This window comes from Sturnira hondurensis, unplaced genomic scaffold (assembly GCF_014824575.4).
Source record: "Sturnira hondurensis isolate 20B ecotype Veracruz unplaced genomic scaffold, ASM1482457v3 Scaffold0020601, whole genome shotgun sequence".
NCBI lineage: Eukaryota > Metazoa > Chordata > Mammalia > Chiroptera > Phyllostomidae > Sturnira > Sturnira hondurensis.
Genome location: NW_028093232.1, coordinates 4,515,196 through 4,530,847, shown reverse-complemented (window position 1 = coordinate 4,530,847; position 15,652 = coordinate 4,515,196). Strand labels below are relative to the sequence as shown.

Genomic DNA, 15,652 nt, shown 5'->3' with positions numbered 1-15,652 from the left:
TCTCATAAGCAATGGGAAGACAAAGAAACAATGCCCAAATGAAAGAAAAGGTGGAAGTCTCAGAAATAATGTTAGATGAAAGAGAGGCAAGTCAGCTATCAGATATTGAATTCAAAGCACTAGTTATCAGGAAATTCAAAGAGCTCACAATGAGCTACCAGAAACTAGAGGGGAGCTACCATGAGCTCTCCGCAAACTATATCAACATGAAAAAGGAAATAGAAACTATCACCAAAGGACAAGAGGAAATGAAGAATACAATTTCGGAACTGAAGAACACAGTAGAAGGAATGAAAAGCAGGATCGATGAGGCAGAAGATCGGATCAGCGAGTTGGAGGACACAGTAGAAAGAATCTCCCAGAAAGAGCAAGAAAGGGAAAAGAGGCTCAAAAAGAATGAAGAGGGACTAAGAGAAATGCAAGATAATATGAAATGTAATAATATCCGAATAATAGGAATACCAGAAGGAGAAGAAGAAGAATAACGGATAGAAAACCTATTTGAAAGAGTAATGATGGAAAATTTTCCTAATTTGATGAGAGAAAAATTTACACGTATCCAGGAATCACAGAGAGTCCCATTCAAGAGGAACCCAAAGAGGCCCAATTCAAGACACATCATCATTAAAATGGCAAAATTCCAAGACAAAGAGAGAATCTTAAAGGCAGCAAGGGAGGAAAAGGAAGTAACATACAAGGGAGCCCCAATAAAGTTAGCTACTGACTTCTCAATGGAAACGCTCCAAGCAAGAAGAGAATAGCAAGAAATATTCCAAGTAATGAGAACCAGAGGCCTACAACCAAGGCTACTTTTCCCAGCAAGGCTCTCAATCAAGATAGAAGGCCAAATAAAGTGCTTCCAAGACAAAAGAAGTCTAAAAGAATATGCCTCAACCAACCCAGCTCTACAAGAAATACTAAAAGGACTGCTTTAAGGAAAGGAAGGAAAAGAGAGAAACAGAGAGGAACACAGGTACAAAAATGGCAATGAATAAGTACGGATCAATAATAACCTTAAACGTAAATGGCTTAAATGCTCCAATGAAAAGACATAGAATAGCTGAATGGATAAGAAAGCATGACCCACACATATGCTGCCTACAGGAGACCCACTTCAGGACAAAAGACCATCACAGAATAAAAGTGAAAGGCTGGAAACAAATTTTCGAAGCAAATGGTCAAGCAAAAAAAGCCGGGGTAGCAATTCTCATATCAGACAAAATAGACTTCAAAAAAAGGGCCATAAAGAGAGACCCGGAAGGTCACTTTATAATACTCAAGGGAAAATCCACCAAGAAGACATTAACATCATAAATATATATGCACCCAACATAGGAGCACCCAAATATATAAGAAAAATCCTAGAAGACTTAGAGAAAGATATTGATAGCAACACAATTATAGTAGGGGATTTTAACACCCCACTGTCAAAAATGGACAGATCTTCCAAACAAAGTATCAACAAAGTTGTTGTGGCACTGAACAACGCCACAGATGAAATGGACTTGACTGATATATATATAGAGCCCTTAATCCCAAAGAAGCTAAATGCACATTCTTTTCATATGCACATTGAACATTTTCAAAGACACACCACATGATAGGTCACAAAACAAGCCTCAACAAATTCAAGAAAATTGAAACCATACCAAGCATTTTCTCCAACCACAAGGGACTGAAACTGGAAACCAATTCCACAGGAAAAACCCCAAACACCCAAAATCATGGAGACTGAATGGTATGCTATTAAACAACAAATGGGTCAAGATTGAAATTGGGGAAGAAATCAAAAAGTTTCTGGAAACAAATGAAAATGAATTCACAACCACCCAAAACTTATGGGACACAGTGAAGGCAGTCCTGAGAGGGAAGTTCATCGCAATACAAGCTTACCTAAAGAAAATAGAAACATTTCAAACAAACAACCTAACCCAACGCCTGCAAGAACTCGAAGAACAACAATAAAGACAGCCCAGAGAAACTACAAGGAAAGAAATAACCAAGATCAGAGCAGAATCAAATGACATAGAGACTAAAAGCACAAGTCTAAGGATCAATGAATCCAAGAGTTGGTTTTTTGAAAAGATAAACAAAATAGACAAGGCTTTAAGTAGGCTCATTAAGAAAAGAACAGAGAGGACACAAATAAACACAATCAGAAAGGAAAGAGGAGAGATTACAACTGACACCACAGAAATAGAAAGGATTGTAATAAATTACTATGCAGAACTGTATGCCAAGAAATTTGAAAACCTAGGTGAAATGGACAAATTGCTAGAAAAATATAATCTTCCAAAACTCATTGAAGAAGAAGTAGAAAGCCTGAACAGACCAATAACGGCAAATGAAATTGAAGCTGTAATAAAAAAACTCCCATCACACAAAAGCCCCAGCCCAGATGGTTTCACAGGAGAATTCTACAAAGCATTTAAGGAAGAGCTAGCCCCTATTCTTCACAGACTATTCCCAAAAATCCAAAATGTTCGGAAACTCCCAAACTCTTTTTATGAAGCCAGCATCATCCTAATTCCAAAACCAAATAGAGACAGAAGAAAGAAAGAAAACTTTAGGCCAATATCACTGATGAACATAGATGCTAAAATTCTCAACAAAATATTGGCAAATTGCATCCAACAATACATCAAAAACATCATACACCATAACCAAGTGGGATTCATCCCAGGGATACAAGGGTGATTCAATATCTGCAAATCAGTAAATGTAATACACCACATACACAAATGCAAAGAAAAAACCCACATGGTCACATCAATAGATGTGGAAAAAGCTTTTGATGAGGTACAACACCCATTTATGACAAAGGTACTCAGCAAAGTGGGAATAGAGGGAGCATTCCTCAATATAATAAAGGCCATATACAAAACACCTAAAGCCAACATCATACTGAATAGGCAAAAACTGAAAGCTTTTCCACTAAGATCAGGAACAAGACAAGGTTGTCCACTTTCACCACTTCTATTCAATATAGTATTGGAATTTTTAGCCACAGCAATCAGACAAGAAAAGGAAATAAAAGGCATTCAAATTGGAAAGGAGGAAACAAAACTGTCATTGTTTGCAGATGACATGATAGTGTACATGGAAAATCCTATAGACTCTACCAAAAAACTGCTCGAACTAATAAATGAATTTGGCAAAACAGCGGGATACAAAGTCAATATCCAGAAATCAAAGGCATTTCTGTATACTAACAATGAATCAGCAGAAGCAGAAATCAAGAAAAAAATCCCATTCGATATAGCAAAAAGAAAAATAAAATATCTGGGAATAAATCTAACCAAGGAGGTTAAAGACCTGTATGCAGAAAATTACACAACACTGAAGACAGAAATCAAGGAAGACACAAACAAATGGAGACGTATACCGTGTTCATGGATTGGAAGAATTAACATCATCAAAATGTCCATACTACCCAAAGCAATTTACAGATTCAATGCAATACCTATTAAAGTACCAATGGCATATTTCACAGACATAGAACAAACACTTCAAAAATTTATATGGAACCATAAAAGACCCCGAATAGCAGCTGCAATGTTAAGAAAGAAGAACAAAGTAGGAGGGATCACAATACCTGATATCAAACTGTATTACAAGGCCACTGTAATCAAAACAGCCTGGTACTGGCATAAAAACAGGCACATAGACCAATGGAACAGAATAGAGAACCCAGAAATAAACCCAAATCTCTACAGTCAATTAATATTCGACAAAGGGGGCAGTATCATAAAATGGGGTAAAGATAGCCTCTTCAACAAATGGTGTTGGGAGAACTGGACAGCTACATGCAAAAAAATGAAACTCGAGCACCAACTTACATCATACACCAAAATAAATTCAAGGTGGATAAAAGACTTAAATATAAGCCATGACACCATTAAAGTCCTAGAGGAGAACATTGGCAGGAAAATCTCAGATATTTCACGCAGCAACATTTTTACTGATATGTCCCTTAGAGCAAGGACTATAAAGGAAAGAATAAACAAATGGGATCTCATCAAAATAAAAAGCTTCTGTGCAGCTAAAGAAAACAGCATTAAAATAAAAAGACAACCAACTCTGTGGGAAAACATATTTGCCAATGATACCTCAGACAAAGGTCTAATCTCCAAAATATACAAAGAACACACATGACTTCACTCTATGAAGACAACTAACCCAATTAAAAAATGGGGAAAGGACTTGAACAGACACTTCTCCAAGGAGGACATACAGAGGATCCAGAGACACATGAAAAGATGCTCAATATCACTAGCTATCAGAGAGATGCAAATTAAAACTACAATGAGATACCACTTTACACCGGTGAGAATGGCTATCATAAACAAAGCAATAAACAACAAATGTTGGAGAGGGTGTGAGGAAAAGGGGACTCTAGTCCACTGTTGGTGGGATTGCAGACTGGTACAATCATTATGGAAAAGAGTATGGAATTTTCTCAGAAAACTAAAATTGGACTTGCCTTTTGACCCAGCAATTTCACTGCTAGGATTGTAGCCTAAGAACCCTAAAACACCAATCCCAAAGAACCTATGCACCCCAATGTTCATAGCAGCACAATTTACAATAGCCAAGAGTTGGAAGCAAACTAGGTTCCCGTCAGTAAATGAATGGATCAAAAAACTATGGTACATATACACAATGGAATTTTATGCTGCAGATAGAAAGAAGGAGCTCCTACCTTTTGCAACATCGTGGATAGACCTGGAAAGCATTATGCTGAGTGAAATAAGCCAGGTGTTGAAGGACAAATACCATATGCTCTCCCCTTTAACAGGAAGCTAAACAACAAAACAAACAAGCAAGCAAAATATAACCAAAGACACTGAAATAGAGAACAGGCTGCCAGTGACCAGGTGGGAGAGGGGAGGGAATTTCAGGGGAAACAGGGGAGGGATTTAGAGGAACATATATAAAGGATACATGGGCAACAACTGAGTAGGGTGGAAATGGGAGGGAGGGGGGAGGAGGGGGGTGGTGGGAAGGGATGGGAGTAATAGACAGAAAACTGTACTTGAAAAATAATATTGGGAACTCCTCTGCCTGGTTTCAGAAGTTGCAACTCCCTCCCATGGCTAAGGCTGAGTGAGCGACCTCTGGAATGCGAGCCACTAAGGAGACAAAGCTTGTCTCTGCTTCATCCCCTGCCCCCAGTGTTTGGTAGGTTAGTCTATGACAAGTATGACCCCTCAGAGGGGGTCAACCTGAGCCAGACACAATCACTTGGGAGGCCATCATGGAAGGATTTGGGGGGCTGCAACAAAGAGGGAGTGATGGACCCTCACCCCCACCACCTGGCTATACTGACATAACCTGGTACCCATTTCCTTCTGGGAGAAGCGCTTCCTGGCTCTAATCCACTTAAGTCTAAAAACCTATGATGCAGAAGGCGGTGCAGCCCTTTGCTGGCTAGAGTGGGATCTGGGTGATCAGGCATAAGAAAGAATATGTAAAATCCTGTGAAACCTGCTTTGTTTAGAATGCTCTCATTTAAATGATAAAGGTCCAAGGAAGAAGTTTGTTCCTCAAAGTTTTATGGCTCTTTAGCTATATGACCTTGACTGAGAATAAGCCCCCATAGTTCTTTGAATGCTATCTATTGTTTGATCCTCACCTGTATTCTTGGGTAAACAAACCCAATAAAAGCCCCTTGAGGAAGGGGCTCTTGACTCTTCCCCTTTGGGGGATCAGCCACCTTTCCTCCCCAAGCAGATCATGTCTTGGTAGTTTCACTTTCATCTGTGGTGGACGGGGGGACTTTGCGGGCAAAGTTGCCCTCACATAAAAATATTAATTCCTTACAAATACCAAACAAAAACAGGAAAAAACCCTTCTGTATATTCTTAGGTTTTCTTTGATGGTATAACCTGTCATGGTGTCAGGAAACTGCATGTGTTTGCTCTTTTTGATTTGCCCTTCTTAGTGTAATGGCCCACAGTCATGGTTCAGGATGGCTTGTCAACCCATCTTCATTTCAACAATGACAGGGAGTAAAGAGTAAGAGGTGGTCAAACAGATTTTATCAAAGAATAACCCCTGGAAACTGTACAGATTATCTCCATTTACATCCTTTGGGCAGAATCTATTCTCATGTCTTCATTAGCAAGGAAAGATAGCTACAGAGAGAGATAGATGAATATTCCATTAACAACAAAGTGGTGGAGAATGTGTAGTTATAAAATAATCAGTTTAAGATCCTTTAGACAATATCACTTTCCTGCAGAAACACACCTTTCAGTATAGAAACAAATAGCATGTAAAAATAAAATGTTAGTTGAGTCTAGAGAATTACAAAATAATGGTACATTTAGCCTGAGATACAATATTTTCTGCCAGGCTAAGTTGTCCATCTCATAGTTTCCCATTTTATTACTGACTAAAATAAACTTCTTCATCTTTTAGGTTATTCTTTTAAAAAATCAATCAATCAATCAATCGATCAATTAATTAATTAATGTTGTTCAAGTACAGTTGTCTGCATTTACCCCCCACCACTTCCCTCAACCCCAGCCATCCCCATTTCCCTACCCTGGTCGCCCACCCCTGCCTTAGTTTTGTCCAGGTGTCCCTTATAGTTTTCCTGAAAATGCTTCCCCTTCCCCCCCATTATCTCCTACCACCTCCCCTCTGATTATTGTCAGTTTCTTCTTTAGTTCAATGTCTCTGGTTATATTTTGCTTGTTGTTTGTTTTGTTGATTAGGATCCACTTAAAGGTGAGATCATATGGTATTTGTTTTTCCCTGCCTGGCATGGATGAAACTAGACACCATTATGCTAAGTGAAATAAAATAAACTTTTTTTTCAAATATTCTTCTATGTATTGGAGACTTTAAGACATGAATATGTGGGAGGTCACACCTATATTAGGGAGATGTATACTGAGTTATCTGGAGACATAATAAAAACTTGTTTTTTTAAAAAAAAATATATATATATATTTAAAGTAATTTAGTGTCTGGGGAAAACACTTGTGTAACATATAAATTGGTTTGCTTTGGGAAATGGTGTTCATGGGTCTCACATTCTCATGAGAAGTCTTTGTAATCTCTAGATATTTTCCTTTAGAGTACAGAAATCATAAATACTCCATGGGATCAAGTGTTGATTAATTTTATACAAAACAGTGTATAATACTTAGAGTATTCAGTATGTAATGGGAAAGTTTAACACATTATCCTGAAAGCTGTAATAAAATAGCTAATCAAATCTATTTACAAGGAAGGTGATAAAAACAGTTATAAATTGTAGAATATGAGGAAATCCATTTGAAAAATGGAATATTGATGTCCACTCTTCAGCATGATATGAAAGATCTAAATATTAAGGCAGATGTGATTTGTCTGGATAAATCTGTGTGCACATCTATTTAAACAGGTGTTTGAGTTTTTCGGTGTTCTTGGTACACTAAAAAAGATTGAAACAATTTTTCTAAAATGAAATGACAATATTTCCTGTTAAATATATTTAATCTCATATTTGTTCTATTTTTACCTTTAACTTCATTTCCCCCAACTTTTTAAATTTTAACTTAGGGAAAATGGTGAAAAGAGACAAGTATACTGTAATGAAAGTTTAGTATTGAAATCCTCTTCCTTTTTGGAATCTATCTAGTGTTGACAGTGTCTAATATAGCTAATTATACTCACATTCATAATCCTGACTTCTAATGGTTTCATTTGATAAATTTTACTGTTTATTTTACAGTGTGTGTTGGGCGTTAGTGAACACAATTGTTGAATTCTGATAGAGAAATAATTTGACATCATAAAATTTTTTAGATTCATTTTCCATTGTTATTGTAACAAGTTACAGGAAACCTGGTGGCTTAATACAATGCACATTTGTTATTTTACAGTTTTAGATATAACAAAATTTTTATTTGGGTGATTTAAATATATGCTTTGCTATAATGTTGCCATTATGGTAAGTTTTGTAAATGAGGAAAATACTTGTAATAGGTTGGTTTGCAATTTTCTGAATGTGAAAGGAATGTCTAGGGGAAAAACTAATTTGTTTTCACTCATTAATGTCTATGTATTAAATATACATAATTTTGATAATAAAACTCTAATCATTATCTTTAAGGAAATCATGTTTGTACTCCACTTTATCTCTGTCCAGGCTGCTTCCTTTCCAAGAAATACTTGCTCTTTTTTTTTTAATATTCTAAAATTTCTTTGAATCTACCTTTCCTCCTGTAAATTCATCTAGATATTATTGGAACCAGCTTTTATTTGTCCTTATAAGTTTATTTTATTTCTTTATATACCTTTTTAATGATAATACATGGTTTAGGGATTAGAAATAATTATTTTGGTATTCTCAATACAGAAAACACTGATTTATGTAATACCATAATAAGACCTTAACCATTTTATGTGTTTGATGATGAAGATACTGAGAAAGGAAATTTTCCTTAGACATATTGTTAAACTTTTAAACAAATACACCACAATCTGGCCCGTAATTATTTATACAAGATGTTGTACTTTTAAGAGGACGACTTTAAAAAATACACTCTTTCAATCAATTCTGATGTTCAATTTACAAGCTGTACAAACCAGAACAATCTGTCTCAATATATGCCTCATGTTGAGAATAGCTATCCATAGGATTCGTATCCATAGGATACCAATAGCTATCCATAGCATAGCTTCAATTGTGTGTTAGCCAGACATTTGAATGTTATCATGATGATAAAATATATATCTCTTAAAACTTGTGTCACATTATTCTGTGATTCATTATGTGTCTGAAATAATTTTCTTCTTTTTTAGGTTATGTTGATCTTACAACTCTTCCTGTTTTCAGTCTGTATTTTAAACAAAGAACAAAAAGGTAAGTATAAGAAATGAAAGCATATGCAGAAAAGTTTCACTGGTAAATATTCCTTCCTTAAAATTTTTACCTACTAACTTATATATTTTTAGTCTTTCATTTTTCCCCTTAAACTCACTATCCTGTCTCTCAAAAACTTTCCTTACCTCTCTAGGCTTCCATAAAGCCTTATCTTTGTCTTTATTCTTCTCTTTACTTCTTCCATCTCATACAATTCCATGAATTCATATTTATATATTTCCCTCTGCTTCTATAAATATATTACTTTTTCTCACTTTTCACTTTATTCTACCTGGTCCATCCTCAAAATTATAACCTGACATTGCCAGACTATTCTTGCATTTGTTTGTGGATACAAAATGGGAAGTGCTGGGTTGTAACAGAGATTGAGGTGGTATAAATACTGCTGAGGACAGAAAATAAATTTTTTCCAATGCTTCCTAGTCACTTATCTGGAATTGGATCAAATTAACCATGAAAGTAAATGAGACAAGAATCAGGCATTTGAATTTGATTGGTTAAATAAAATAGTAAAATGTGTACTAGCTCTATTTATTGATTTTGGCTAGGTTTGTGGTATGTGCATATATAAGGCAAAACATGAGCTTCTGAAGACATCATTTTGGTTCTAGTGTACGAACGTCTTTATTTGGACAAGAAATGCCAAGTCACCCCAACTCGTCCATATTAACAGGAGAGAAAAAGCATTTTTATATAGTTTGAGACTCTCTCTCTAATCCCTCTAATTTACTCACATAAAAACAATGAACAATTACTATTGGTATACAGATTATTCTCTAGTAGTAATATTGCAAACTGAAGTTTCAACTATTGTTTTCCTGGCAAACACATCTTTACAATATAAATATGAGCATTATATTATTCTATGTGAAATATCACTTTGCTAACTTTACTCTCAATACTAGTTATTTTTCCATCAAGATCATCATTTTGAGGGGAGAGAATCATAGGGGAAAAGGGAATGGACTCACATGAACAAGTATAAAGGACACATGGACAATAACTAAGGGTTGGGGGTGGAAAGGGGGAGGGAGGCGGGGAGTATGGGGTGGGGGACGGGCAGGGTTGGGAATATAAGACAGAAACCTGTACGTGAACAAGAATTAAATAAAAATTATATTTAAAAAAAGATCATCATTTTATTTCTTTTTTTCCCATTCAGACATAACAAATATCAGAGAACAGTAATGGAAAACCACACAAGAGTGACAATGTTTATCCTAGCAGGTTTGACTGATGACCCACAGTGGAAAATTGTGTTATTTATCTTCCTGCTTCTCATTTACTTGCTAAGCATCACTGGCAATCTAACCATCATCACACTCAGCCTGGTGGATATTCACCTCAAGACCCCCATGTATTTTTTCCTTCGTAATTTTTCCTTTTTAGAAATTTCCTATACTACTACATGTATTCCTAAATTGTTGGTTATTATGGCAACAGGGGACAAGACCATTTCTTATAATTGTTGTATCACTCAAGTGTTTTTTGCTTTCCTTTTTGGGGCATCTGAGTTCTACTTGCTGGCAGCCATGTCCTATGACCGCTATGTTGCCATCTGCAAGCCCCTGCATTACACAACCATCATGAACAGTAAAATCTGCATACAGCTTGTCCTCAGTTGTTGGCTTGCTGGGTTTTTAATCATCTTTCCAGCACTTGTCATGGGCCTGGACTTAGAATTCTGTGCCTCCAATATTATTGAACATTTCTACTGTGACACTACTCCTCTCCTCCAGATCTCCTGCACAGACACACAGACTCTTGAAATGATGGCATTCATTTTAGCGTTTGTGACTCTTGTGGTCACACTGATAATGGTGATAACATCATATACTTGTATTGCCTTGACCATTTTAAAATTCCCTTCAACTAGTCAGAGGAAGAAAGCTTTTTCAACATGTTCCTCTCATATGATTGTGATATCTCTTTCTTACGGCAGTTGCATTTCTATGTATGTTAAACCATCATTCAAACAAAGAATAGCTTTTTCTAAGGGAATTGCAGTTTTGAATACCTCAGTTGCACCACTTTTGAACCCTTTCATCTACACTTTACGGAACCAACAAGTGAAAAAAGCTTTCATGATTATGATTCACAGGGTAATTATTTTCTCAAAAAAATGAATATCCTATTGCACTATCTATATAATGAAAATGAACAAAGGAGTCCCTAATAACATCAGTGTGTATAACAGTAGCTTCCAATACATAGTTTCTCCCTTTTTTTTTACCATTCATTTCTATGATATTTACCTTTAGGTCTTTCGAGCTTTATTTCCATAGAAATCATTGTTTTATAGATATTAATTTTCTGTATTTTAATAGACTTTTTTTCTGATCTCACTTTACTTTCCTCTGGATATGTAAAAGATATTGAGTTTAAATTTTTACTCTATATTTTTTGTTATTCAATTCTGGTTGGAGTTGGTCAAGACTTTAAACTATTTCATTGGAATTATATTTAATGTATCATGCAATGCAAAGTTTATTATATACTTTTTTGTAATCATTTATAACCTACTTAAAATGAATATTCATTTATATTTTTGTAATAGTACCAATTCATTTGTGCATATTCTATTTAAAATAATTAAAAGGAAACTGTAAGAGATTTACAATAGCATTGATACTTATCTTTGAAAATGTTTGCTTATTAAAAATATATTTGTTGTTTTAAAGGACATTTTATACAAACTTGTTATTTTAAAAAATTACATTTGAGCCTTGGCTAGGTGACACAGTTGGTTGGAGTGTCATCCTGTACACCAAAAAGTTTCAGGTTTGATCCCCGTTAGGACACATACCTAGGTTGTGGGTTGATCCCTAGTCAGGGCCCATATGGGAGGACACCAATCGATGTTTCTCTCTCACATTCATGTTTCTTTATCCCTTCCTCTCTCTTTAAAAAAATTAATCAATCGATGTATCCTAGGATGAGAATTTAAAAAAAGATACAATATTTGAAAAGTACTATTTAAAGAAGTAAAATAATAGGCAGGAAAAAAACTACATATACAATGTGACTGCCTAAACAAGTATGTAGATTTTTGTAGCATTTGTTGAATAAACAGGATCTTAAAATATATTTGGATCATGAATATGATTTCAGGAAAAATGGTTATTTAAACAAATTATACTTCTATTGATAATTTTGGTAAAATTTTTAATCCATTTTAAGAAAATAGATTTAATCATTCTAAAACATCATCTAACTTTTTAGAAATTTTAAGAGCAAGGAAATGAGAAAAAATGTCTATATATAAAATTTTGAGACAATCTATAAAAAAATCAAAGGCTTTCTTAATATTCTGATTAATTTTGATTCTGTTGTGTGACAACCAGGAAGAGTTTGCTTAAAATACCTGTTCAAGAGACTGGGTTTGGTGTCTCTGGGAAGAGAACTGAAGGAACAACCACTAGGATCCCTGTGCTGAATCATTCCCTATACTATAGAGGCCATCTTTCTCAGGCAGAGCATTCCCCTCTAAGTGTTGTCAGCCTGAGGAGAAGCAATAGCCCTGTCTTCAGGAATAACTCTGACCAACCCTATAGAGCTTCAGCAGGGCTGCTTAGTACACTGTGAGTCTATATCAGTGGTTAAGTTTAACAACTAAGGTAGATCGATGGGAGTTCTGAGACATTAGTTGATCCTCCCCCAGACTCTGTGCTAGTAAAAGCCAGTCTTGGTGTACAGCCAGATTCTTTCTGCACACAAACAGACCTAATGGAGGGAGACACATGCTGTGGATTGCTAATAACTCCAAATACATTGACCAGTGCCAGTCACAAGCGTGAGACAAAGGCCTGCACCAGAGTCTTTGCAGATCTACCTAATACATAGAAAGAAACACAAAGAGGCAGCCAGAGTAGGGAGACAAAGAAACAGGACCCAAATGAAAGAACAAGAGAATCCTCCAGAAGAACTAAATGAAAAGGAAGCCAGTAATTTATCAGATATGGAGTTTACCATAATGATTATGAGGATATTCAACAGCATGAAAAAAATGTAGAAGCAATAAAAAAGAACCAGTCAGAAATAAAGAATGCAATATCTACAGTATATAGGAGACTGGAAAAAATAAACAGTAGGTTAGATTAAGTAGACCATCAAATCAGTGATTTGGAAGACAAGGTAGAAAAACACCCAAGCAGAATAGCAAAAAGGAAAAAAAATACAAAGAATGAGGAAAGCTTAAGAAAACTTTGGGACAACCTGAAGTATAACAACATCTGCATCATGGGAATACTAAAAGGAGAAGAGATGAGTAAGGGACTAGAACCTGTCTGAAGATATAATGACCAAAACTTCCCTAGTCTGGTGAAATAAAAAGACACACACCTAATTCTAAATTGTGTGTGTGAGAAAAATGGCTAATAATGTTCCAAAGTATTGAGAAATGCCAAAACATAGATTGAAGAAGCTCAGAGAACACAAGAAGAGGGAAAACAACTAGGCACATCAATTTAAAACTGATAAAATAATGAAGAAAATAGTAAACCATAAAGGCATTCAAGGGGAAAACATATTAACTACATATGAACATGAATAACTATTTTTTCTGACTTCTCACAGAAGCAATACATGCGAAAAGACAATGCAGTCACAATCAAAATTCTGCATACAAAAAAATAAAAGAAAAATAAAAACTCAGATTAAAACTGAAAGACCGTATTGCTAATAAATCTGCCTATAAAGAAATGTTAAAGAATTTCCTATTGACAAAACAGGTGGTAAGAGACAAATACTATATGATCTCACCTATAAGTGGACTCTAATAAAGAAAACAAATAAGCTAGCAAAATATAACCTGAGACATTGAAATAAAAAACAAACTGACAGTAACCAGAGGGATGATGGAGGGGAATAATGAGGGAAAGAAGGGGAAGGGTCCTCAAGGAACATGTATAAAGGACACATGAACAAAGCCAAAGAGGGGTAGGATCGAAGTTGAGATGTGGAGATAGGTGAAGCATCAGGGAGTGGTGGAAGGAAAATTGAGACAACTGTATTTGAACAACAATAAAAAAAGCAGTAAAAATAATATAAATAAAAAATTAAAATTTCTCAAAGAAATTAAGAGCTTTAAAAATGGAATAAAGGGAGGTAAAATGTAATCTCCTTCCTCATTTTAGTTCTAAAATAACAGTGACTGAGACAGTGATTGTAATAATGTGTTGAGTGTTCATGGTAAAGTGAAAAGTATGGCAAAATGTCATATGGATGAGAGGGATGAGTTAGAAATATATGGTCGTAACTTCCTTGTACTTTATGTGGAGTGGTATAATACTTTTTGAAGTAGACAGATTATTTTGAAATATATGTTCTAAATCGCTAGGCAATAAGATGTTTGAAATTTATTAAAATAATTTCAAATTAGAAGTACTCTTCAAATTATTAGGGAGTCTGAAAGGAAATATAAAACTTATTCACATAAGTTTGTAGTGATATAAATAAATGTGGGAGAAGGAGCAAATCTTCCTTATTGAAGAATTCCAAAAAAATATATGAAGATACCTTCTTCAGCAAGTGGAACTTACTTATCTCTCTCTATTCTTTAGTGAAGAATACTTCCAAGTATTAGTGAATTACTTCCAAGAAGAAATTATAATAGAAAAGATATAATACTTTTACATGAAAGGTTTATCCTAACCAACTTATCAAGGAATATATTAATAATTATAAACCATGTGATATCATATCATTTACCCCCTAATAAGATGTGACTAGAATGTCCTTCATCATTCTTGTATTCTTCCCCAAAATACGTAGCCTAATCTATTCCTTTAAAAAAAGAGAGATATTCAAGTTGAGGAAAACTTTAAAAAATGCATGACAAGTATTCATCCATACTAAGTACATAAAAAACAAGAAAAGACAATGAAATGGTCAAGACCATAGAAAACTAAGGAGACTTCATGAGTAAATACATAGTAGTATCCTGGACTAGAACCTGTAATTGAAAAAAAGAAGTAAGTGAAAAACTAACAAAATACAAATAAATCAGGACTTTAATTATTAATAATGCACCAACACCTGTTTTTTTAGTTTGTCATTTTAATTTTGACAATAATATAATGATAATACAAGGTATTCATATTACCAAAAACTGGGTAAATTTATCCTTAAAAAGACATTGAAAAACAATGTGCTCCCACAACATTAACAAAAACTGTGTGATGTCATTAGAGAGCAAAATGGCAGCTAGGATTTGTGAATCCAGTCTTGGGGAGAAGGATACTTATGAGGAGGAACCATATTCTCCACAACTTTTCTCTTAAAAGCCTCTTGTTCTCTCTTATGTAATGCATTGTAAATATCCCAGCAGAAAATGGTAGAGCTTTGCTTTCTTCTTTCTCATGGAGCCAGGGAGATACAAAGTGGAGTCCACACCTATCAGTGCAACCAGGACTTTTCTTAGATAGAAAAATATATCATATAAAAGGGAACCGGAGATTAACAGGCCTGACATTTTGCAGAGATTTTTTTCCCCCTAAACACATTTGATAAGTCCTAAGTATCAAGCAATGAAATCCTGAGGCCATAAGCACAAAGTAGCAGCTAAACTGATGAAGGATCTAAGAAGAAATTCTTTCTCTCTTCTAGTATCTAAAGACAAAAATTGACAACTAAGATTTGGCTAAGTGAAAGAGCCTGAGTAAATACATAGGTTTTTATCAGTTGAGACCACTGATATTATTACACCCTAAGAATAAGCATAATGAATTAATCATTTCTCAAAAAATAATAATAAAATAAATATGTGAACAA

At 34.9% G+C, this 15,652-nt stretch overlaps 1 protein-coding gene across 1 annotated transcript; it reads left to right on the top strand.

Moving 5' to 3' along the window:
• The first annotated feature begins 10,068 nt into the window (after positions 1–10,068).
• Positions 10,069–11,007, top strand: LOC118975917 (olfactory receptor 6C74-like). Its single transcript, XM_037030149.1, has one exon. It carries the CDS (start codon positions 10,069–10,071, stop codon positions 11,005–11,007), a length of 939 nt encoding a protein of 312 aa, XP_036886044.1.
• Positions 11,008–15,652: the final 4,645 nt, after the last annotated feature.

What these genes read in the sequence shown, in the direction of transcription:
- LOC118975917 (XM_037030149.1), top strand. Translation starts at nt 10,069, where the DNA reads ATGGAAAACCACACAAGAGTGACAATGTTTATCCTAGCAGGTTTGACT.